The sequence below is a fragment of the Urocitellus parryii genome, chromosome 3 (assembly GCF_045843805.1).
Source record: "Urocitellus parryii isolate mUroPar1 chromosome 3, mUroPar1.hap1, whole genome shotgun sequence".
Classification (NCBI taxonomy): domain Eukaryota; kingdom Metazoa; phylum Chordata; class Mammalia; order Rodentia; family Sciuridae; genus Urocitellus; species Urocitellus parryii.
Genome location: NC_135533.1, coordinates 19,582,024 through 19,609,002, shown reverse-complemented (window position 1 = coordinate 19,609,002; position 26,979 = coordinate 19,582,024). Strand labels below are relative to the sequence as shown.

Genomic DNA, 26,979 nt, shown 5'->3' with positions numbered 1-26,979 from the left:
CTCGGTATTTCCTTTAATTAAAAAATAAACATGTTTCTTGAAGAAATGAGGAAAGTACAGAAGAGCAAAAAGCATGATTCAGTCACATAGTTAATACTTTCAGTATCTAGATATCCAATCCTTTTTCCAGTTTATATATATAATTATTTTGTATTATTATACAGTGTATACATTTTAATAATAATTTATTTACTCAACTACATATCATGGCTAGAAATAAGTAATACCAAACATTTTCCTATGATATCAAGTATTCTGTACTATGTAATTTCTAATCACTCCATAAGTTTTCATAGCATAGATATACTGTAATTTAATAAATCAGAGGGTTTAGGGAAAAATCTGTAGTCAGGCAGCTAAAGCCAGCCCTCTAAGGTTATTGTTACATATAAAAACCTTCCACCAAGCTCTCTCATACCCACAAATCCTCGAAGGAATGGTTTTTGTGTGAGATGGTTACAGCTGTCAATCAGTTATCCTCCATGCCGTGGCTTCTGTGCTCATTCCAGGTTCTTAGGGGGCGATTATGGATTCCTGTCAAATGAGATGTCTACTATGTATTCAACATGAGGCAGTTTGTATTTTTCTCAGTCTATTGCTCTCCCATCTAAAGAGGTTAAGCAAATCTGGGTGAGCCAAAGGGAAATGGGACAGGCATCCAGCGCTGGAAGCACAGCAGACATGCCTGGGGCCCACAGAGCCCTCTCACAGATTAGCCTTCTACATAAATTTAACATTCGTCTTGATTGTCACATTCCACCCAGGGTTACACCTACATGCATAAAAATGGCTTCAAGCCTGGCTTTCAAAGCTGTTTGCCTCCCCTGTTGCTTTTTAACCACCCAGCTTGCAGGCATTCTTTGTGTTATATCTATCAAAGATGATCAAGGGCTGGAAGAGTTGATATATAAGAACAGATTAAGAAAACTAAATATTTACAATTTGACTGGGTGACAGCCAAGGGGAAGATATTAGAAATGTCTTCTGGACTCAATCACAGAAGGGACATGGTTTTGCTTTCCCAATAAATGGATTTTAGGGATATATACATACAGAGTAAGTTTTCTGAGGATGACATCATTTATGCTAATCAGATGATTATGTCAATTAGAAATTACATTTAGCAGCTAGTAACAGAAACTTGAAATATCAGTGACTTAAACAAAGAAGGTTTCTATTGCTCTGCAATGACCTGAAGCCCAGAAGCATATTGTCTGGGAGGTTTGCAGCTCCATGATGTCATCAGTGCCTGCATCCTCTTATCTTTCTGCTCCATTATAGCAGCACTTACTTCCACATTCAAGGTCACCTGATGTTTGAGAAGAGCTCAGTTGCTATGGCTGCATTCCAGAAAGTGGGAAGGCAAAAGAGGTCCCTGCCAACTAAGTTTAACAGAGAAAGAGCTTTCTAGAAGCCCATCTGATTTCAGTTTACATGTCACAGGTCATCACATCCACAAGAGGGACAGGGAAATTTAGTGGACTTTTTGTTTTGGTTCATTTTCAGTTTAATTGGGGTTTATTACTAACAATACCAGGCTCCTCTTACCAGAAAGACATGGGATATTGAGTATTGGGTAGGGTAGTGATTTCTGTCACAATAATTTACCTCTTAAAGATTCTGTGAGATACAGGGACACATGCTATAGTGTCATGAGGTTCCATTTGTTAAATGAGAACTAATTTATTTCCTGCTGCTCACTCTTACCTGTTTAATTTATTCATCATCACATGCCTTGGGCTGACTCTAAATAACTAGCCATCTCAGCAGACCTAAGAATAGTAATAGCTTCAACTGACGACCTTTACTGAGTTCTAAGCAATGTGATACACTCTTAAAAGCATCACCTGAATGATTTTTGTTGAAGTATTCCAAGAGGGAGAGGAGGTAAGGACAGTAAATTCTATGTTGAGTTTCTAACAGTTGAACTGGAATATGTGTAACTGGAGTTTGTAATACTCTTCTCTCTGAAATTGAAATTTTCCCAATAAAAAGAGTCAAAAATTGCTGGGTACAGTATTGGCACATGCCTGGAATCCCAACTACTCAGGAAACTGAGGCAGAAAGATTGCAAGTTTAAGGTCAGCCTCAGCAACTTAGCAAGACCCTATCTCAAAAGATAAAAAGGACTAGGAACAAAGCTCAATGGTAGAGCATCCCTGGATTCAGTCTCCAGTACCATTAAGAAAAGAAGAAGAAAGTTTTAAAAATCACCTTATCTGATTGTTGCATTACTTCATGCTCAGGGACATTAAGCAGCATCCTACAGTGAGCTAGTAGCAGACTCAGGATTCAAACTGCAATTTAAGGAAGACTGCAATTTAACCTTTGCTACTCAGACTAAATAGCCTGGGAATCACCTGGAACCTAGTTAGAAATGCAGCATTTGGGGTCCCACAACAAGACCTTTTATAAGATCCCAGATAAGATTTGTTGGTACACTCAAATTTCATGTGCTCAGTCCATTGTACTTTATTGTCCCTAAAACCAGGACTTACTCAAATCAGTCAATCATCTATGACTTTTCCATTTAAAAAGGCAGTCCTCTGTTGAAATAAGGTTAATCTTGAGTCACTGCTTGGTAGCATAAGCATTTTTAATAGACATCTAATCATGGTAGTAGTTTCAGCGTTGAGTGCTATAGTGCTGGGCTCTAAGGATCTATTTGTCAGTTAAACACCTTCTGACTGTAGTTCGCCTGTTGTTACTCATTGCTTGCTTGAAACTTAATTCACCTTGTTCTACTTAAATAAAGCCCTTGCATCTTCTCACTTAAGGTGTTCTGTGTTTTAAAAGTTGTGGGACTTAGAGAAAGCTCCCGATGCCTCTTCCTACCTCCCCAAGCATCAACTCTGCTTACCTGCCCTGTGTAATTTTCCTCAAAAAACATAGTTTTTCTTTCCACTATCCTCAGTCATCTTTTCTTATTTTAGCCCTCTCTGTTTTGGAAAGAAAGAGAGCTATTGAAACCAGGCAACGTGAGCCCAGCGTTGCCGCTCATGTGTCACATAGACAAAGCAGTTCACTTTCTCAGTCCCCATTTCTTCATCTCTGCGGTGGTTATGACATGTGGTCTCCAGGGTCCCTTCCAGATCTATTCTCTGTAACCCCATGTAACTTGATTTTTCCACCCCTGAAAACATTTTGAAGATATTGGGTGCTGTGTGAAACCTACCTGATTATATCGTTTCAGTTAGTAAAGGAACTTGGCATTGGTTTTTATAGGTTTCTCTTTCCAAGTGATGCTTACAGTTTATTTGCATCAGATATTTCAGAATAAGTAAATGAATAAGACCAGTCATCCTTCTCAGATATAACCTGCTCCCTCAAAGAGACCGGGTCCTCTTTGCTTTTGAACATTTTAAAGTGTTTTCTAGCCACTGGATTAACTTGGTCTTTTGTTTTGTTTTGTTTATGATGAAACACTAACCATATTTGGCACCCTAAGCTGTTCATTAGGGGGACTCAGAGAAAACTCCAGGTGCCTCTTCCACAGCTGGAGAAGCAGTAAGGAAAGACCCCACAAGAGAGTAGCACAAGAACCATCCGTGGGGGCTGTCACTGTCACAGGGCCCATACTGGTTCCTCCTAAAGTTGCAACCAGTGGGGTTACCTCTTTCTTCTTCCAAGAACTCTTTTTCCCACAAATAAGTATAAGCCAGCACATGACCATTCTGTCACGAAGTTAAGCCTAGGACACAGCACAAAGTGAAACAGTGACTGCGCCAGTATGCCTTCAAAAGCGTCACACATCTCTGCTTTCGCTGTGCTGTGGGTGAAATGTGTTCCTCATTTGTTTTTCAGGGCCGCCTTTGGCAAGGAGTCCGAAGTTCTCATTGGGAACCTGGGTGATAAGTTAATCCCTCCACAAGACATTCTGCGTGACGTCAGTGACCTCAAAGCCTTGGCAAACATGCATGAAAGCCTGGAATGGTTGGCAGGCCGAACAAAGTCAGCTTTCTCCAATCTGTCTACATCCCAGAGTAAGTCTCTAGTAGGACAAGATTGTGAGGACTGTGGAGGAACCAGTCTGAGTGCTGTTGTTTGAAATGTGTCTTTCTGTCACAATATGAGGACAGGGCGTGTGCCATATTGTCAGAAGATCTGAGACTGGGGATGGTAGAGCACCTGCCTGGCACGCACAAGGCCCAGGGTGTGATTTCCTAGCACTTCAAAAAATGAAACAAACAAGCAAACAAAAAGAAAAGAGTGTCAGAAGATCCTATTAGATCTCTGAATTCCATCTGTACTGATCTCTACTACTTTATAATTCTGGAAAGGAGCTAATCTAATTTCCCTGAGTTGGGTGTGGACAGTCAGGAAAGGCTCATGTTAACAGGGTTTATATTAAGCCCTAGAAACATAAAATCCTGTCAGACTGAACCACTGTGTCTCAAGAACAGAAAGCAGTACCTATGGTCCTCCTTACAATAGCTTCTCAAGGGCAGAAATTTGCCACAGTCTTGGCTGGGCACAAGATCAGGAGGCACCACACAGCTTTGTAGATTCAAACAGCAATTCTTTATTCCCGAACTCACACCGCCTCCACACAGGTTCAGGGGCAATCTAAAATCTCTCCGCCCAATTTACCTACTCCACGAGGCTTTTTCCAAATCCCATTAGAATCTCACAAGAACTCAACGGGAACAAGCAGCAGGAACACCCTAATCCCAGCAGCAATAATCTTCAACCTCCAACTTCCCTAAAACCCCTATTGTCTTAAACAGGGAACGCCTTAAACTCAAGGAAACTTCCTCAAACCTGATCAGGTCTAAACCCGGATCCTCCCTGGTCTTTGAGCAAGGTCACCTTACTAAAGCATACATGCAATGTCCCATCGAATGTCCTCTAAGCAGCATGGGGTACGCTGGCAAGGAAATTTTGATGCGTCATTCCTACTTGGCAATGGCCCTCAGCAGAAATTGTTTCAGAGCTCAGGGTTGAGTGCATGGCTACGTTCTCATTTTAACTTGATATAAAGCTAATAAAAAGTGTCTAAAAAGAGAATAATAGAAGCAATTAAGGTGCTAGAAAATAGAGGTAATGAGGACAGCAATTATTCTGGAAAAGAGATGGCTGAGAGATAACAATTATAGATTTCAAGGAAATTAAAGAATAGAGTGTGAAATAAGAATGGGAAAACTTTCTCGACCAAGGACCAATGACTCAGAAAAAAATAATTTGAAAACTTTAGGGCACATAAACTTTTAATGGTGATAAAATAAATACTTTTTCTACAGCATTGCTTTAAGAGTATGTATGTAAGATGTAGTTAAAATAGAGACCAAGAAAAACTGATGTGAAGAAGGAATAAAGGAAAAGGCAGGTTTAGATGTATGAATGGAGAAACAAAAACAAGATAGCAAAAAGCACATAGCAACAGGAGGAAGAAAGCAGCAAAATCAGCTCTGTATTTCACTTTAGGGTTAACTGTCAGATGATTATTAGAAAATGCGATGTTGTTTGGACTGTGGACTCTTGAGTTACCATCACTGTCGTTTGAGAAGTTCCTACTTGATTAACCATGATTCCAGCCTAAAGATAGAAAAGGAGTGGATGAATTTCACAGGGGTAAATTATTCCCTGAAATACAGGATCCATAGCTGAGTCCGAGACCTTCTTTGAATGCTCACTCTGCCTGCAATCTCATGCTGATTACGTCCCTACTCTGAGGGCCAACAAAGGGCAGGTAGAAGGGACAGAGGGAGTGGGCTTTTAAGGGAGATTTTATCATCTACTTTAGAAATCTTCTTAAAATATTATTCTTTACTTATACTTTTATTTTTATAACATAATTTTTATATTTTTATTTAAAATATTACTTTTATCTGATGGCAAAATTATACACTTATTCTCAGAAATCCATAAAAATAAAAAATGCATACGCCTAGTAAATATAGTATTGTATTTGAGCTGACTCTGTGAGGAGATATACTTAAAAGGCCCTCCAACTTTAGAACCTCATAGTAGCAGGCAGTTCTATCACAAGCAGTAGTTGAAATTGTCCATTTTATCTCCCAGACAAGCCCACTCTCCCCACCCCCAGTCAGAAAGGGCTAATTTTCTGTTTACTAATATCAAAATGAACAGCTCTATAAAAGGGACCACATGCCTCTTGACTTCTTGTGGCTCCTGCAAATGCAGGGCTGCTTGGGAAGGTTTCTTAGTGATGTTTACAAGGGATCCTCTCATGTGGTGGCCAGCAGTGTCTAATTGTAATATGATCTTGTTTCCATTGGCATAGCATTCCAGATTTCTATCCTATGCAGTCTCAAAGGACTGCACAGGCAAGATCCCTCACCATCTCTAAGGCAAAACACTGAGTGATTCAAACAGGCTAGCTTGGCATCAATTGCTTCAAAAGGAGAAAGATGCTCTCTGAGTTATGCTTAACTTTGTAATTGTGCAATTTAGCTGTTGTGTTCATGTCACTAAGAGTACCCGGTGGAGATGATGTCTGATTCACGTCTTTAATCATCTCTGTAACTCTGAGAAAGATCTCTTCTGCCACACCCGTTAATACTCTGTCTCATGTGCTCAGTTCCATTTTATAATATAAGCTGTACCCTCTCAATTCCTTTCAGGATGATTATTCCACCCAGTGAGTGATTAAAGTGACTGTCAGCATTTTGATGATCAGTGCAAAACCCAAGTGAACCGTAATAACACTTTCTGGTGTCTTTGCTAAAACAAAGCGTCAAGCAAACTTAGTTTATCCTGCTAACACCCAGCCTACCTCACCCACACTTGCATGCTGTCTGAGGTCCCAGGAGAGATGCCCATTGATGTTTATAATTTGAACAAAGCAGGGGATTCTCTGATAATGGGTTACTTTGATTGCTCCATGTCAGTGTGACTCTATGGAGGGAATAAGGGGCAGCTCTTTATTATTCTTTTGAAAAGTGAACCCAATGATTACTCCAGCTAGGCATTTCCACATCTGGGGAAGAGATTGCATGAAGAAAATGCTGGCCTTTTATCCTGTACTCACAGATTCTCAGAAGGACAAGGGAAAAAATCAAGTCAAGTCAAAAAGATTTTGGATTTATTTGTTGTTTTACATTCAGTTAACTATTTGACACAGTAAACATCATATTTTATTAAATTTAAGAAGCTATAAATGCAATAGATTAGAGAAAGTTTGCAGAATATTGTTTTCATGGCAGAATATCTCTTCAGAGAGTACAGCAGGATTCTCACCCACCTGAAAGATTACACATCATGCTGAAGAAAGTATTGCATGTCAGTAGCAGGTTCTCTTTGTTGGTTTATTTGTCTTGTTTTCTGACTTTCTTCCCAACCTTAACTAAATGTCTATCTGCCATTCCCATCCATAGAATACCTTAATTTTCAGGATCTGTTTTAATACCCATGATTTTGGTGCAAAGAAGTTGAGCAGGATCACATTCAGCATTGAGTATTCATAATCTATGTTTATACATATTTTCCCCCATTTATCACAATTTCAACCATGTAGTGAAGGTACCAAATAGTATCTGCTCTTCAAAATATCTGCTGTTTGTAAAAATTCTAAATAGTGACTTTGAAATTGTTTAAGGAAGTTCTGAGGATAGATTACCACCTACATAAAAATTCCTGGATTATATTTCAATTTACTATTAATTACTTTCTTTTATACTTACCCTTTTGTTTTAAGGATATGTTGCTTTTATTTATTTTATTTAATTTTTAACTAATACATCAAACAAAAAACATTTATGTGGTACCATGTGATGTTTCAATACATGCATGTGTGTCATGTTTAGATCATGTTACATATATCTATCTCCTTAAAAATTATCATTGGTGAAAACTTTCAAAATCATTTCTTCTAGCTTTTTCAAAAACATAATATATTATCATTTTCTGTAGTCACCCTACCATGCAATAGCACACCAGAACTTTATTCTAACTTATTGTACCTTAGTGCCGCTGATCAACCTTTCCCCATCTCGCCCTCCTCCCCTTTCTCCCCAGCCTCTGGTAACCACAATTCTACTCTCAACTCCTATGGAATCAATGTTTTTAGAGTCCATATAGAGTGAGATCAAGTGATCTTTCTGTGCCTGGCTAATTTCATTTAATGATCTATAGCTCTATCCACATTGTTGCAGATGACAGGGTTTCATTATTTTTTTGGCTGAACAGTATTTCATATTATATATGTAGTACATTTGTTCATCCACTCATCAGGTGATCCATTTTTTTTCCTTGGCTCTGCTGCAGTGAATGTGGGAGTGCAGATGTCTCTTCAACCTTCAGGTCCCATTTCCTTGGGATGTATACCCAGGAGTGGGATTCACTGCTAGGACATATGGTGGTTCTGGTTCTGATTTTTCAAGTAATGTCCACACTGGTTTCCATATGGCTCCATTAATTTATATTCCCACCAATAGTGTGCAGGGTTTTCTTATTTCTTCCTTCTAGCCAGTACTTGCTATCTTTTGTCTTTGTGACAATAGTCATTCTTACTAGGATGAGGTGATATCTTGTTTTGACTTGCATTTCCCTGATGATTAATGATATTGATCATTATTGATATTCTCTATGTATCTTTTGGTCATTTGTATCTTTTGATAAATATGTATTTAGGCCTATTGCCCATTTTTAATTGGGTTATTTGGCTTTTTTGCTATTGAGTTATTTTAGTTCTATATCTATCTAGATATTAATTCCTCATTACAGGGTTAGTTTGCAAATACTACCTCCCATTTTGTAGATCGTGTCTTCACTCTGCTGATTGTCTCTGTTGCTATGCAGAAGCTTTTTCTTTAATATGACCTCACTTGTTATTTGTGTTTTGGGGGTCTTGTTCAATAAATCCTTGCCCATTCTAATATCCTGAAGCATTCCATCTATTTTCTCTGAACAGTTTCAGAGCTCACATTTAAGTCTTCAATCCATTTAAAGTTGATTTTTGCAACTGGTGAGAGATAAGGGTCTCCTTTTATTCTTCTGCATGTGGGTATCCAATTTTCCCAGCCCAATTTATTAAAAAAGGCTGTACTTTCTCCAACATGTGTTAGCACCTTTGTTGAAAATCAGTTGGCTGTAAATGCATGGGCTTATTTCTGTACTCACCACAAGATGTGTTGCTTTTAGAATCATGCTTCATAAAGCTGGAAGGAAGTTCCAGGGCTGGTTTTGCCTGCATTGCTCTCAAAGAGGCCCTCCTTTCTATCTTAGAGTTTGTTAAAATCTATAGGATTCCAACCCACAACTTTCTACAATCTATACTATCCTTTACTTTTAAACCTTACTGTTTAAGAGGTCATCTTTTTTTTTCTTTTTTGATGGTTACAACCAACATTTATTGAGCTACATAAATGACTATAGATGATCAAATAACAATTATAGCAATGTATTATTTCATTTGTAACATTAAGAGACATAATATGTATAAGAATAAAGCCAAAAGAGGTAGGGTTGTGGTGCATATATAGAAGTGACATTTCTGTATCTCATTGGAATGGTTAGTATAAATATGAAATTGAATCTGACTAGTTAAGATGTGTACAGGAAGCCTCAAGAAAAAAAAAACATTTAAAAACCCACCAAATAGTGACCAAAAAAATCAAAGAACTTAAATGCTTCATTACAAAATGTTCACTTAATACTAGAGAAAACAGTAAAGGAACAATAGAAGACCAAAAAGACATGAGACAGGAAACAACCATTAAAATGGCCACGTAAATCCAGCTTATATCAAAAGAACATTAAACATGAATGGATTAACCAACTGAATCAAAGCAAACAAAAAATGAGATACAACTATATACTGTCAGAGATACCATTTTAGATTCAAGGATACAAATATAAAAGGATGGGATGTGGCTCAGTTGCTGAGTGCCCCTGAGTTCAATCCTTGGTGAGGTCATCTTCTTTTTAAAAATTATTATTAAAGCCCCTTTGCCTCATTCTAAACAGTTTTCATATGTTATGGTAGTTTCAGAAATTAAATGTTGATTATTTTTTTCTTGAAATGTTTCTGAGAACATTTTCCTCATCCCATACCTGCCCATTTTAAAGACTTTTAGCCTGGAGGTCCCAGTCTGAGTCAAGGGTGCCCAAACCTGGTGGGATTTGAAGCCCATATCAGGCCCAAGTTCACTTACATACATGTTCTTGCTCTGTGATTTTGCTGTTGGGTTTTGTGAGCTGTTTAGATTCCTTTGACAACAGACTCATCTCCCTCCCTCTCACTCAGTTCCCATTGCTGAAGATCTTGCTGAGCCCTTACATGTGGGTAATAAAAAAATAATAATGTCATACTCTAGTCTTTTTCAGTCTCAGCAATCACAATTCCCTCTAACCTCCAGGGCAGGTAATCTCATAATATTGATTCCTGGGATTGTTTCAGGAATTGCAGTATTCATTATAAAGTTATTTATATACTTATTTCTTAAAATAGAATTATTGTTAAGGATAAAAAATCGTCTGCTACAACTCAGTTGTTTTAAACATGAGGAAATTAAGGCTTCAGGATTGTCACACTCTGTGTGACTATGCTGACCTGGGACAAAAGCAAGTCTTCAAATTCTCAGTCTAATTTCCTTTCTGCCACTTCACTGTCTTAACGAATACCAGCATTAGAACCACTAGCTGGTGTTTCACACCATATTCCTATTAAACCATTTCAGCAGGGTGGACATATTTTATTTTAATTGAAACACTCCAATACCTACAGTTTACTCATGATCACTTCTGATTATCATTTTCTTTTGCCTTGTCAGAATTTTTATGCCCTAAGTAGATGGAATGGAATTATTGCATAAATCTCTTTTAAATTTCATCTGACTTACAATAAAACATTTCTCTAAATTCCGCCCCCCCCTATTTTTGTGTTAAAAGTATTTTGTGTTGGGTATAGTGGCACTTGCCTGTAATCCCAGCAGCTCGAGAGACTGAGGCAGGAGGCAACTTCAATGTCAGCCTCAGGAACTTAGCCAGCAAAGACCTAAGCAACTTAGCAAGACCCTTTATGCGAATTTTAAAAAACTAAAAAGGGCTGGGAATGTACTTCAGTGGTTAAGTGCCCTGGGTTCAACCCATAATAGCTAAAACAAAATTAAAACATAGAAGTGTTTTGTAAGTTATTCACAATGTCTTATTATGCTATACAATATATTCTAGGTATTGTATGATCCTATAAAGTAGCCACTACTTTGAGTCTATTTAAATTAAAATTTCAGATTTTCTGTTATATTAGCCACTTTTTAAATGTTCAGTGGCTACTGTAGTAGCACACAAATAGAGACTTTCATTATCACAGAATGTTCTGTTTTACATTGCCATAGATTACCACATAGGTCATTGGTAAAGGTTTAAAAGGTTACCAGTTACATACTTAGTCCTTGAAGCATACTCCAAGCATCCACCTAGTTATGTCAAAACATGGATAACTACCTTAACTGCCCAGCCTCCAAATCACTCATATGCCTGTACATAGATACATGTTTTAAGCCAAGCATTAGCCAATTTTGTTTATATTGATGTTGATAGATGCTAAAGGGAAAAGGTGCAGTGATCAAATAGACTTGAGAAACAGTTAGGACAAGAATATTCAGTATAAGTCTATACCCTAAACCTATGTTTTTTAAATTATTTTCTTGTCTCTTCCTCACCCACCCAGGTAATTATAGCAGTGTTTCTTCAGTTTATTTTTTAATAGAATTCTCTTGTTTCAAAGCATCTCAGGTCTTTTTTCCCCTTAATACGATTCTAAGCCACACAGTCCAGTGCTATATTTATATAATTTGTTCAGTGTCTTTTATTTCTCCCAATACTGTAAGGCACAGATGTTCCACTGTTACCAAAACTGAATGTCATATTGCTGACAAATTTGCACAACATCAGATAACTTCTCTTGCAATCTGGTTATTTGATGATTTGATTTGTTTAATTATTTTTAGAAATGTTCAAGTCACCCAATACAAAATGACCATGGTTCCCTTTTGGTTTGTTTCCAGCTTGGCTGCTATACTGACCCTTTTCCAGACTGCATTTTTCTCACAGTTCTCAAAAATTCTAGCTGCAGTGTCCTAATATCACACCTCAGTTCACAGAGGAATGCTAGTATATTTATTGACAATCTTGCAGAATTGACTTTTTTAAAATCAAATTGATTTCACAATACATTTAGATTTAGAATGAAGTTGCAAAGACACTGCAGAGAATTCTCATGTATCTCACATCCAGTTTTCTCTATTGTTAACATCTTACTTTAGTACAGTAGGTTTGTCACAACTAATGAACGAATATTTGTACATTATTATTAACCAAAGTCTATACTTTATTTAAATTTTCTTGGTTTTTGTCTAGTGCCCCTTTTCAGTAGGAGCTCATCTGGGATATCATAATACATTTGGCTGATGTGTGCCTTTGAATGCTTGCAAAATGGACAAGTTGAATACTTGCAAAATGTGGTTATCCACCTTAAATAATTATGCAATCAATATAGCTTATAATCCTAAGGGTCAGAAAGACTCCATGTGGAGGAAACAGTTTTTTCTTCCCTGGGGTCACTCTTCAGGCTGTACCCCAAACCAGCCAAATCAGGCTGAGAACAACAGTTCTAAAAGAGTAATTCTCAACTTTGACTCTTATCATAACACCCATGAAATCTCCCCAGGAGATTTCAACAAACAGCCAGGGATTAAGAACCCCTAAAAATTTCTTCTTCAATTTCTATAGTTCTTTATATTTTGGAAATGCTTTGCAGTTGTTTTGCCAGTTCTTCTATTCTCAGATGCATAGGATTGACATGATTTTCCATTTTATGAACAAAAACAAAGGCATTGAGATACCATATTTTGTGCCTGTGCCAGAGTCGGCATAATAACCCACTTCTGCTTACCAATAGATATATAGCCCATCTGTCACCCAAATCCAACCACAAATAAAAACATTCCTCTTATCCTTTCAAACTAGCTAAATGAGAAGGACACAAGGAATCAGGGCTTCTCTTGACTCAAAAGACCACCATTGCCACACCTAGAGATGAATGTAGAAAATGCTTATCATTGAAACTAAAGGTGGAAAAGGTCCAGGTGGCTGCCCAGCCACCTCTGAGTACCTGGCTGGGTGGCATGCCAGGATGCTTGCACGCATTGCCTACTATGATTTTACATTTTCTGAAGATGGAATTTGAATTCTCTTATGCTAGAATTTACTATCTTGGACTTTTTGTGCCTTGATGGTAAAAGAAAACTAAAATGTGAATCTCTGCCTTGGCAAAAATGAGAATAAAAATTTCTCTAGCCAAAATCTCATGGGACACTGTCCTGTTTCAGCTTTGCTTTTGTCAAACTATTAAGCCAGAGTTTTCCTTGTCATAATTTCATCTGATTCTTTTTAATTAGGACGCTCTGTATGGTAATTCCTCTTCCGCTTCAGCATTTACAAGTTTCAAATATTTGTAGACTGTTATCAGACAGCTCCTCCTCAGCTTGCTTAGCCTTCTGCTGCATATTTCATTCCTCTAATCATCTTTCTGTGCTTAGGCTTTTCTTGTCTCTTCCTTACCCACTGTTTAGATGTTAGGTGTCCCCTAAAAGCTCATATGTGACACAGGGCAAGAAAGTTCAGAAATTAAATAATTGGGTTAGGAAAGCCTTAAGCTAATCAGTGCATTAATCCCCTGATAAGAATTAGCTGTGTGGGAACTACAGACAGGTAGGGTGTGGCTGGAGATGAGTCCCTGGTGTTGTGTCCTTACAGAGGGGACTTCTCTGTCTCAGCTTCCTGGTGCCATGTTCTCAGCTGCTTTCCTCTTCCACATCTTTCTGCCATGATGTTCTGCCTCCCCTTGAGCCCTGAGGCATGGAGCCATCTTCTGTGCGCTGAGGTCTATGAAACCGTGAGCACCAAAATAAACTTTTCTTCCTCTAAAATTGTTTTGTCAGGTCTTTTTGTCACAGCACTGAAAAGGCTCACTGAAACACTCGTCATCAGTTTTTGTTCTTAGTAGCTGTCATTTTCTTAATCGGACTCATTCCTATCATTCCTCTTCTTTTACTGGTGAAACTTTTCAAATTCATTGGCGTTGGTTAATTTCACAGTCATGGTGTTTACTAAGAAAATTAAGTTACCATTGGTATTATATTTTGCTTAGGAGCTTCCCACCCTCAGTCCAACTCAGAATTTGTTTTGGTATTATCTAATTGAGACTGCTCTACTTCTGTATGAGCCTTTCTCTCTTGTTAAAATAATGTCCAAATGTATTTCCATGTTATACCAATTTCACAGTTAATCAGGTTTTGTAGGAGTAGAAATACCAACAATCATTTTATGATGATTTCATTTTTGTCCATTTTCAGTCTTAACTGTACTCTGTTGATATTTATAAACCCCTTAACATTTATCATAATAAGGAAAGGATTGTGTGGAAGCTGCTCTGCTCTGGGTGTTCACCTGGTTTTTCTTAGATTCTTCTGAAACTTAGGTTGTTACAAGGAATGGAGTCTGTGCTTTTTCCATTTCATAAGAAATACCACCTGGACCCCTGTCTCCTCCACACTGATGTGCTGCACATGGTGAATATCCACTATCATCCAAGCTTCAGACTAACCCCAGTGGGGTCTCCCAATTCATTTGCCTTGAGCACATTATAAATGCTAGTGCATAATGGAAGCTCTCCTGTTTAAGCAGTCCTGCTCTATTGTTTTGTCTTTTCTCATTGAGCACCCTCTCATTGCTCCCTAATTATGGTTGATTGTGTCTCTCTCCATACATCTATGTCCTTTTAATTTGTAGAATCTTCCCCATTTTTCTTCCTTGGTGTAGGAGGCATATTGGGCATACTTGACTCTGAAGTTAGTCACACTTGAGAACAAATAACCAGATTATTATATTAACATGAGGAAATTATTTAGCTTTTATAAGCCAAATAGGTTTCCTCACCGATTAAGAAGAAATAATGATGTTGCTGTATCCAATAAATGAAATGATGAACTTGGAGTTCTTAACAGTGTCTGACACACAGTGAGTGAGCAATAATAGATTCCTGGGCTTCCTACTGTGAAATCTTATCACTGAAGATCTCTCTTTCATTGTACTGGGTTTTTTACCTTCCATACCCCTTCATATGGTGGTTTTTAAAACATGTTAATATATGTGCTTATGAATCATTCTAGTAAATCACCAGTTTCCAAATGTGTCTGAGGTCATAGGAATATGTCTTGAGAGTATATCTGCATCTGAGAGGCTACAAGTGACTGTCTGAGAAGCCAGGGCCCCTTTCTGTTCTACAAAATTCTGAGAAGGCCCAACCATTATTCAAAAACATGCTGGAGCCAAACCCAGTTCCCTTCCTCTGATCAGCTGGTCATCTGTAGAGTTCATTATCCTCTGCCAAGTCCTGATCAGGACCTCCCCCACTCTGCAAGGTGATTATTAACTGCAGAGCAGAAGACTTGTGCTGTGAGCTTTCCAGTGTAATGATGGAGTTCTGAGTATCTGCCCATAAAGAATCATGTGACTATTTCTTTACAAGTGCCAACATCTGTATTCATAAGGGAAATATTTTATTAAAATATGATCATATCATGGATGTTTAAGTGTGTTGTGGGGGAGCTTCCAGCTGAATGTATCTATAAACAAAACTATAAAATGGATACAGGAAGAATAAATGTAAATTAAAATCTCAAGGAAAGAGAGGAGGCAGAAGAAGGTGGAAAACAAAAGGCAGCTCTTTAGTGACATGCTGAAATTGCAGAGCCAGACAGAGAAGATGGTGGAAATGCAGAGTTGCCTGGCCTGAGCTGGCACCCTGCGTAGCATTGAGGAAGAATGGCTACTGTGGCAGCGTGACTTGAATAAGAAATCTGAGGGGACTGATTTAGCTGGGAAATAGAGGGACATCTTACAATGAGAAGCAGTGAAAGATTGTACCTGAAGGCACCAACTGTACTATTAAATCTACGCTACCGTCTGGAAAGCCAGTAGTCAGTTAGATGCTTTAAAACTTGAGATAAGCCCTGCACCAACATGAAATCATGATTAATAAACTCCTCACTAGAGAGTGTGCCTTTTAATTTCATCACCCTTAAAACTAAGTTTAGGTATGTTACAAAAGGTAGTGAGTGGGTAAAGGGAGACAAATCCTAACAGAGAAACCAGAAAGAGGCTGAAGGATTGGCTGAGGTTTCATGGAAGAAATCTCTTCCTTGGTGGGATTGAATTGAGAAAAAATTTTCTAAATGTATACTGGATATGCTTTTTCAGTGCTTATTTGTCAATGGTGCATAAAGACTTTTTCTAGACTGCCAACACCAAGAAAGTGTAGCAAAGGGATATATATATATATATATATATAAAGATTGTGTGTGCATGTAACCGTCCCAAAGGATGATGGTAATTGCACTCAACAGATTACATTTCATACTTTCAAGGACCTCTACAATCATTAATTCTTAATCACTTCTCCCTGCCTCAAGCTTCAGTTGCCTGCCTTTATTCTCCTAGATTTACAAAGCATGGTCATGAAACAGAAGATTGACCATTTGGCAAGGTCAAAATGAGTCAGTGACAAAATCTAGATGAAATATAACTGTTCTCAGAATGCACATCACAGCATCTGGAAAAAAATATATACTCACCTGTTATAAGGCTGCCTCCAAATATTAAGCCAGCATGCCGCTGGGTCCCTACAGAAACAGACATAGCTGTTCTTTCATCTTGCCAAAAGACAGTGGCAAGATGAATGACATGCCATGTCACTGCATGAAAAACACTGGATACACTAAAAACAGTGAAGGAAGTTGATCTTGACAGTATTTCACCCACTTTGAGAAGCTGAAGCATTATAGCTCTCTGGCCCCAAAGGATTTTTTTTTTTTTTTTAAGAGAGAGGGGAGAGAGAGAGAGAGAGAAATTGAGAATTTTCAATATTTATTTTCTAGTTTTCGGCGGACACAACATTCTTGTTGGTATGTGGTGCTGAGGATCGAACCCGGGCCTCACGCATGCCAGGCAAGCGCGCTACCGCTTGAGCCACATCCCCAGCCCAAAGGACCTTTTTTTAAAAAAAATATTTTCTTAGTTGTAGATGGGCACAATACCTTTATTTTTTATTTTTATGTGGTGCTGAGGATCAAACCCAGTGCCTTCCACATGCGAGGTGAGTGCTCTACCATGGAGCCACAACCCCAGCCCCCAAAGGATCTATTTTGAAGCCAACTCTGGTAGTCATGTATCAGGGGAAAATTCTATATTTCATTATCTTAAATCCAATACTGTAATTTACTTTAAACATCATATGTTATGGAATAAAAATGTAAAAGACCTCCTCTTCATATGAGGAACAGGTATATCAGATGTCAGACTTCAAGGTACTGGGTTGCTTATTAATGGCGGTTAATTCTGTGCACTAACATCTTTGAGCTCTGGTCGTTGAATCCTAGGTGATTTTGACTAGGCTCTTAACTAACAACTTAATCCAATTTTTATGAAAAGAAGAATAAATGGAGACTTTTCTGTAAGACTGATGAAAAAACCTAAGTGTCTTTATAGAAACCAAGAATATCTGATCTGATTCTTAAGGAAGCAAAAATCCTGTAAATGTCAGAAAGATGTTACATGCTGGGAAACCCCTTTGGTCAAATTCATCTAAAGGAAGTACTATTTATAGGTGACTTTTTTAGCAAGTCTGTCAAAAGCTTCTCCTACAGATAAAAATTCAATAACCTTTCACTGTGGATGTGCCACAATTATCACTCATTTAAAAACAGTCCCTCTAATAGAGTGCTTTATCAGGCTGGACAGTCTCTGCATTGTTCATTATTTAGTGTTTGCTAAGCTGATGGCACTTCCACCACACTTTTCTTATCTCGACTCCTTCAGAATTGGATTTTATATTTCCAAACCAGTCAGATATGACAAGTCATTTTCTTCCCTCTTGTCTTTTAAGAAACGCAAACTTGATTTCTTTTTTTCTGCAATCACCACTTGAAGATTAAAGTTATTGGAAATGTCTGTGTTAACTAGCACTGGGACACGCAGTGGAGGACCATTGCATTTTAATTGCAGTTGGGGTTTTTCCCTCTCCTTTTTCATTCTTTTTATTTTCCAATTTATGCATATTTTAGAAGTCTTCAAAACCCCTCTGCCCACGCCATTCTGCTAAAATACACAGTATATGGCAAAAATGAGATATTATGAAGCCTGATGTGATTAGAAGGCAAGGCGAGGAGGGTATTATCAAAGTTATTATATTCTAGAACCTCAGTAGGTGATGATAAGTGATGTAAGTGGCTCTCTCTATAAATAAAGACTGTCTTTATATGAGAAATGTCCTGAAAGGAAAATGATAAAGTCATTAGCTTGACATGTGGGAGAAGGCGGCCCCAATGCAAACAACATCTCTTTCTATCCACAGGTCATTATTGAGAATTTGAACTGTTTTGAAAAGTTCTACCTGTAGTTCTGGAAGGATTCTTTGAAAAGATCTGTAAAACTTACCTAAGCTTTGGACCTGACCCAGAATACATACATTTAAGTGTTTACCTTTTATTCTGGATTTTTTTCTTGGGTGCTCTCCTAGAACAAGGGTCTTTTCTAGTTAAAACCCAGTCTCAGTGTGACCGGAGATCCAGGCTGACTGATCCGCACGGCCCGCCCCACGGCTACAGACGCTGAGAAGCGACCAGCAAACAGAGAGATTGCTGCAGATTCTGTGGAATCCTGCCACCTGAGCACTCACGGAGCCCCGGGCTGAGTTCGGGATTTCAGACGGGGAAGGAAACGGGACAGTTCTATCCCCCACAACGGAAACTCCACCAAGGAAACCAGCGGCCACCATCTTGGAGAGCTGAAGTAACCACCACCACTCTCCGACAAATTGCAACAATGAAACAGGTGTGTGTTAGCACATCTCCCATACAGCAGGGAATTCGCATAAAATCTCTCCTAGGCTCTCTGGGGGAGGGATTATCAGAGCAAGCCTGCATAAAGACACGGGGAAAACTAGAGACACCCGACCTTCAACTCCCCCTCCCATCAGCTGGGAAAAGGAAACCTCTGTTGCCAGCATGGGGGGAGGGGCAAGCTGAAAAAATCAAAACAATAGAGTGGGGGAGGGTTCTCAATAGCCACTCTCCACACCCAACAAATGGCAGGCCCAGAGTACAGTTTGAACTGCCGAGAGGCATCACTCAGGGGAAATCTGGTCTAGCAGGAGAAACCAGGACTAGTAGGAGAAACCAGGGGACTAGAGGCCAGGCCCTCGCGACTGGGTGGCCTGAGAACGCACCCCCGACGGCGAAACTCCACCCGCCGCCCACGTGACTGGGCGGCTGGAGTCCGCCCCCGACAGCGGCCGACTGCATGACTGGGCAGCTAGAGATTGCCCACCCACCAGCAACAGCCGGCCCATTGCCCCTGCGACTGAGCGGCTGGGGACTGCATGCCCGCGGGCAACTGATCGCCCGCCGGCTGACTGCGCCACTGGGCAGCTGGAGACCGCCTGCCCACCGGCAACCCACCGCATGACTAGGCAGCTAGAGATCGCCCCCCACCAGCGACAGCCGGCCCGTTGCCGCTGCAACTGGGCAGCTGGAGACCGCACGCCCGCTGGCGGCAGCCAGCCCATTGCCCCTGCGACTGAGCGGCTGGAGACTGCATGCCCGCGGGCAACTGATCGCCCGCCGGCTGCCAGCGTGACTGGGCGGCTGGAGACCGCCCAGCTGCCGGCGTCTGGGAGCTGAAACCAACCAGAGACAGTCCAGTCCCACCCCTCCATTCGGACACCCCAGTAAGGAGCCTGTGTTCCGCCATAGCAGAGAGGTGACATCACTGGAGCTTGGCCATCGGAATTCCTTCCCAGTGGAATCCACTTTAGCAGGCATAGTCTACCAACACAAAGGAGAGACAACAGAGATATAAAAAACCAAAACAAATTTATAGAAGAGAGCAGAAACACAGCAATCAAATAGAGCTGGAAAGTAGCGTGAACATCATGAAAAAACAAGGGGAAAAAGGAGTACAAACAATGCAGGACAACTTAAATCTACAGGAGGACCTAGAAGCATCAGAAACAGGGATAGGGAAAGAACTCAAGGCATACCTAACTCAGATGGAAAGGAATATTAGAGAAGACATGAGACAGCAAGTCCAAGCAATAAAAGTATATTTTGAAAATGAATTAAACAAACAAATTCAAATGGCGAAGAACAAGCTTTACCAGGAGATAGATATCTTAAAAAAAATCAAACAGTAATCCTAGAAATTCAGGAAACTATAAACCAAATTAAAAACTGAAACGAGACCATTACAAATAGACTAGATCAAGTAGAAGTCAGAACATCAGATAATGAAGACAAAGTTTATCAACTTGAAAAGAGTATAGTCAACACAGAAAAGATGCTTAAATCCCATGAGCAATCTATTCAAGAGATATGGGATGTCATAAAATAACCAAATTTGAGAGTCATCAGGATAGAAGAAGTCATAGAGAATCAAACCAAAGGAAGGGACAACCTATTAAATGAAATAATTCTAGAAACTTCCCAGAGATGAAAGATGGAATGGATTGCCAAATCCTGGAAGCCTACAGGACCCCAAACATTCAAAACCATAATAGACCAACTCCAAGACATATAATTATGAAGATAGCCAACATACAGAACAAGGAGAGAATATTAAAAGCTACGAGAGAAAGGAGGCAGATTACATTCAGGGGTAAACCAATTAGGTTAATGACTGATTTTTCATCACAGACTTTGAAAGCGAGAAGATCCTGGAACAATGTATTTCAAACGCTGAAAAATAATGGATTCCAACCAAGAATACTGTATCCAGCAAAATTAAGCTTCAGATTTGACAATGAAATTAAAATCTTTCACGATAAACAAAAGCTAAAAGAATTCGCAGCCAGAAAACCAGCACTGCAAAGCATTTTGAGCAAAATACTACAAGAAGAGGAATTGAAAAATAGTGCCCAAAACTAACAGCAGGAGGTATCTCAGTAAAGAGGGAGGAAAATAACCAAAAGTAAAAACTAGCCAAACTAAAATAAATAAATAAATAAACATGACTGGAAATACAAATCATATTTCAATTGTAACCTTAAGTGTTAATGGCCTAAACTCACCAATCAAGAGACATAGGCTAGTAACCTGGATCAAAAAAAACAAATCCAACAATATGCTGCCTTCAGGAGACTCATATGATAGGAAAAGACATGCACATGCTGAAGGTAAAAGGTTGGGAAAAATCATCTCACTCACATGGCCCTCCGAAGCAAGCAGGAGTGGCCATACTCATATCGAATAAAATCAACTTCAAACCTAAGTTAATCAAAAGGGATGAAGAAGGACACTATATACTGTTAAAAGGAACCATCCACCAATAAGACATAACAATTATCAATTTGTATGCACCAAACAATGGAGCTGCAACGTTCATAAAACAAACTCTCCTCAAGTTCAAGAGTCAAATAGACTACAACACAATAATTATGGGTGACTTCAACACACCGCTCTCACCATTGGACAGATCCTCTAGACAAAAGCTGAATAAAGGGGCTGGGGATGTGGCTCAAGCGGTAGCGCGCTTGCCTGGCATGCATGCGGCCTGGGTTCGATCCTCAGCACCACATACCAACAAAGATGTTGTGTCCACCGAGAACTAGAAAAATAAATATTAAAAAATACTTTCTCTCTCTCTCTCTCTCTCTCTCTCTCTCTCTCTCTCTCTCTCTCTCCCCCTCTCTCACTCTCTCACTCTCTCTAAAAAAAAAAAAAAAAGCTGAATAAAGAAACTATTGAACTCAATAGCACAATCAATAACCTAGACTTAACCGACATATTTAGAATATATCAACCATCATCAAGTGGATACACGTTCTTCTCAGCAGCACATGGATCCTTCTCAAAGATAGACCATATATTATGCCATAGGGCAACTCTTGGTAAATATAAAGGCGTGGAGATAATACCATGCACCATATCTGATCATAATGGAATGAAACTGGAAATCAATGATAAAACAAGGAAGGAAAAATCCTGCATCACCTGGAAAATGAACAACATGTTACTGAATGATCAATGGGTTACAGAAGACATAAAGGAGGAGATAAAAAAAATTCATAGAGACCAATGACAATACAGACACAAAATACCGGAATCTATGGGACACAATGAAAGCAGTTTTAAGAGGGAAATTCATTTCCTGGAGTTCTTTCCTCAAAAAAAGGAAAAACCAACAAATAAATGAACTCACACTACACCTCAAAAACCTAGAAAAGGAAGAGCAAAACAATAGCACATGTAGTAGAAGACAAGAAATAATTAAAATTAGAGCAGAAATCAACAAATTGAAACAAAAAAAAAACATTGAAAAAACTAAAAGTTGGTTCTTTGAAAAAATAAATAAGATCGACAGGCCCTTAGCCATGCTAACGAAGAGAAGAAGAGAGAGAACTCAAATTCTAACATACGGGATGAAAAAGGCAATATCACAACAGACACTACAGAAATACAGAAGATAATTAGAAAGTATTTTGAAACCCTATATTCCAATAAAATAGAAGATAGTGAAGATATCGATAAATTTCTTAAGTCATACAATCTGCCCAGATTGAGTCAGGAAGACACACACAATTTAAACAGACCAATAACAAAGGAAGAAATTGAAGAAGCCATCAAAAGACTACCAACCAAAAAAAGCCCTGGACCGGATGGGTATACAGCGGAGTTTTACAAAACCTTCAAAGAAGAATTAATACCAATACTTTTCAAGCTATTTCAAGAAATAGAAAAAGAAGGAGCTCTTCCAAATTCATTCTATGAGGCCAACATCACCCTGATCCCGAAACCAGACAAAGACACTTCAAAGAAAGAAAACTACAGACCAATATCTCTAATGAACTTGAATGCAAAAGTTCTCAATAAAATCCTGGCGAATCGAATACAAAAGCATAACAAAAAAATTGTACACCATGATCAAGTAGGATTCATCCCTGGGATGCAAGGCTGGTTCAATATACGGAAATCAATAAATACTATTCACCACATCAATAGACTTAAAGACAAGAACCATATGATCATCTCGATAGATGCAGAAAAAGCATTTGACAAAGTACAGCATCCCTTTATGTTCAAAACACTAGAAAAACTAGGGATAACAGGAACTTACCTCAACATTGTAAAAGCTATATATGCTAAATCTCAGGCTAGCATCATCCTAAATGGAGAAAAAATGAAGGCATTCCCTCCAAAATCTGGAACAAGACAGGGATGCCCTCTATCACCACTTCTATTCAATTTAGTTCTTGAAACACTAGCCAGAGCCATTAGACAGACAAAAGAAATTAAAGGCATAAAAATAGGAAAAGAAGAACTTAAATTATCGCTATTTGCGGATGACATGATAATATATTTAACAGACCCAAAAGGGTCTACAAAGAAACTGCTAGAGTTAATAAATGAATTCAGCAAAGTGGCAGGATATAAAATCAACACGCATAAATCAAAGGCATTCCTGTATATCAGCAACAAAACTTCTGAAATGGAAATGAGGAAAACCACTCCATTCACAATATCCTCAAAGAAAATAAAATACTTGGGAATCAACCTAACAAAAGAGGTGAAAGATTTATACAATGAAAACTACAGAACCCTAAAGAGAGAGATAGAAGAAGATCTTAGAAGATGGAAAAATGTACCCTGTTCATGGATAGGCAGAACTAACATCATCAAAATGGCGATACTACTCAAAGTTCTCTACAGGTTTAATGCGGTGCCAATTAAAATCCAAACGGCATTTCTTGTAGAAATAGATAAAGCAATCTTGAAATTCATATGGAAAAACCAAAGACCCAGAATAGCAAAAGCAATTCTAAGCAGGAAGTGTGAATCTGGAGGTATAGCAATACCAGAGTTCAAACTGTACTACAAAGCAATAGTAACAAAAACAGCATGGTACTGTTACCAAAACAGGCAGGTGGACCAATGATACAGAATAGAGGACACAGAGACCAATCCACAAAATTACAACTTTCTTATATTTGATAAAGGGGCTAAAAGCATGCAGTGGAGGAAGGATAGCATCTTCAACAAATGGTGCTGGGAAAATTGGAAATCCATATGCAACAAAATGAAACTGAATCCCTTTCTCTCGCCATGCACAAAAGTTAACTCAAAATGGATCAAGGAGCTAGATATCAAACCAGAGACACTGCATCTGATAGAAGAAAAAGTTGGCTACGATCTACATGCTGTGGGGTTGGGCTCCAAATTCCTTAATAGGACGCCCATAGCCCAAGAGTTAATAACAAGAATAAATAAATGGGACTTACTTAAACTAAAAAGTTTTTTGTCAGCAAGAGAAACAATAAGAGAGGTGAATAGAGAGCCTACATCCTGGTAACAAATTTTTACCCCTCACACTTCAGATAGAGCCCTAATATCCAGAATATACAAAGAACTCAAAAAAATAAACAATAAGATAACAAATAACCCAATCAACAAATGGGCCAAGGACCTGAACAGACACTTCACAGAGGAAGACATACAATCAATCAACAAGTACATGAAAAAATGCTCACCATCTCTCGCAGTCAGAGAAATGCAAATCAAAACCACTCTAAGATACCATCTCACTCCAGTAAGATTGGCAGCCATTCTGAAGTCAAACAACAATAAGTGTTGGCGAGGATGTGGGGAAAAGGGTACACTTGTACACTGCTGGTGGGACTGTAAATTGGTAAGGCCAATTTGGAAAGCAGTATGGAGATACCTGGGAAAGCTGGGAATGGATCCACCATTTGACCCAGCTATTGCCCTCCTCGGACTATTCCCTGAGGATCTTAAAAGAGCATACTATAGGGATACTGCCACATCAATGATCATAGCAGCACAATTCACAATAGCTAGACTGTGGAACCAACCTAGGTGCCCTTCAATAGATGAATGGATAAAAAAAATGTGGCATCTATACACAATGGAGTACTACGCAGCAATAAAAAATGGCAAAATCATAGAATTTGCAGGGAAATGGATGGCATTAGAGCAGATTATGCTAAGCGAAGCTAGCCAGTCCTTAAAAAACAAATGCCAAATGTCTTCTTTGATATAAAGAGAGCAACTAAGAACAGAACAGGGAGGAAGAGCATGAGGAAAAGATTAACATTAAACAAAGACTAGTGGTGGGAGAGAAATGGAGAGAGAAGGGAAAGCATATGGAAATGGTAGGAGACCCTCAATGTTATACAAAATTACATAGAAGAGGATGTGAAGCGAAGGAGGGGGTAAAAAAGGGAGAGAATTGAACAACAGCAGATGAGGTAGAGAGGGATGATGGGTGGGGAGGGGAGGGGGGATAGTAGGGGATAGGAAAGGTAGCAGAATACAACAGTCACTAATATGCCATTATGTAAAAATGTGAGTGTGTAACCGATGTGATTCTGCAATTTGTATTTGGGGTAAAAATGGGAGTTCATAACCCAATTGAGTCAAATGTATGAAAGATGATATATCATGAGCTTTGTAATGTTTGGAACAACCAATAAAAAAAAAAGAAAAAAAAACCCAGTCTCTTTAAAATGAGAATCCCTGGGAGATTTGGGTGAGACAGCCTGAACAAAGGAACAGAATAAAACAGACACATTTCTGGTTTCACTGGGAACTCTGTCCTTTGGCCTCCTGAGGATCTGTCCATTCTGTCTAAAACAGTCTCATGTGTTTTTTAGGGAAATAATAGAATTTCATTCAAAAAGTTTGATGACAAGATCTTGGTCTCTTCTGGTACAATTTTTCAGTAGTGATGTCAAAATACTGAAAAAAGATTGTGCTGGAGAGAATAATCCCACCAAAATATTAACTTTAAGATTTATGAGTATCTATAGAAGAAACACTGGAATCTTTCTTATAACACTAATGGTAAGGGCTGCCCTTTAGGATTGGCTTTATGAAGAAAAATATTTGTTCAAACTTTTCCCAGAGAGAGATGATTAGAACTTGTGCTTCTAAAAGAGGGAGTATGGCTAAGAATCTGCCATCGTATTATTTGTTTAAAGGTACCACAAGCCAATTAACGCATTTGTTCAAGCCAACAGCCTTTTAGCTTTTCACGGAAATCTTGGAAGTGTGCTAGAGAAACACCCCCACAAGAGTTTGCATATGCTGCTGTATCTGCCTCTCTCTGAGAAGCAGAGCACGGGTCACTGACAGACAGATGGCTGTCATTAGCACTGCCTGTGGCCAGAAACTCCACCCACCAGCTCCCATTCCTGCAAAACAAGCAGGGAGAGGTGCATTCCTTTAACACTGTGCCCAGATTCCCATTCTCTTGGCCCAACCCTGCCCTTGGAGCACTGAGGCCAACTCAACATCTAATGTCACACTACACTCCTATCTTCTTGCTATTCCTCAGCACCAACATAACTCAGCAGAGGAGTGGACAGAGGAACTTAACATCACTGGAGGTGTCCTGTGTAAGAAACCCCTCATAGGATTTCCTGGTGGGGCTAGTGATCTGATATATACACAACTCCTGATACAATGCCTGGCGGTGGACTTGATCCATAATAGTTTCTTCTCCTACTGCTTTTTAAAGTTCTTTGCCTCATTCTTAGCCATCCTGAGACTATCTTATTTTTGACTCTCCCATTTGCTGCCAGTAGTTGAGTACAGTGACACGCAGTGTGAAATGCCTAGGGGTGCCTCCTATTTACTTTCCTGTCCCCCATCCTTTCTGTTGATAGCTGGGCCATTCTATTTAATACTTTAATTTCACTGTCAAGGGATCTTTGATGTATTGCATTTGAAATTAGATTTTGAACTCTTAAATTTAACAGCCTTCCATAATCCCATGTGGCCTTGGAACTGAGGTGCAGGGTAAGATTGTATTTATTCAGGACCAAATGAATGAAACTTAAGGTTAAACCTCCAGCTCCCATGAAATGACTTTCTCTGTAAACATGAACTTTATTGTATTTGGAGATATGGAACTGAAGACGCCGCTGGGTTGTGGCTTCAGTGA

The 26,979-nt window shown here is 39.0% G+C and overlaps 1 protein-coding gene across 1 annotated transcript in view; it reads left to right on the top strand.

Moving 5' to 3' along the window:
• Positions 1-26,979, top strand: part of Exoc4 (exocyst complex component 4) — a 783,024-nt gene that overhangs the window by 658,770 nt on the left and 97,275 nt on the right. Inside the window, exon 14 of the mRNA XM_026392784.2 lies at positions 3,805-3,983. Within this exon, the coding sequence (XP_026248569.1) occupies positions 3,805-3,983 (179 nt within the window). The remainder of the gene's footprint in view (positions 1-3,804; positions 3,984-26,979) is intronic.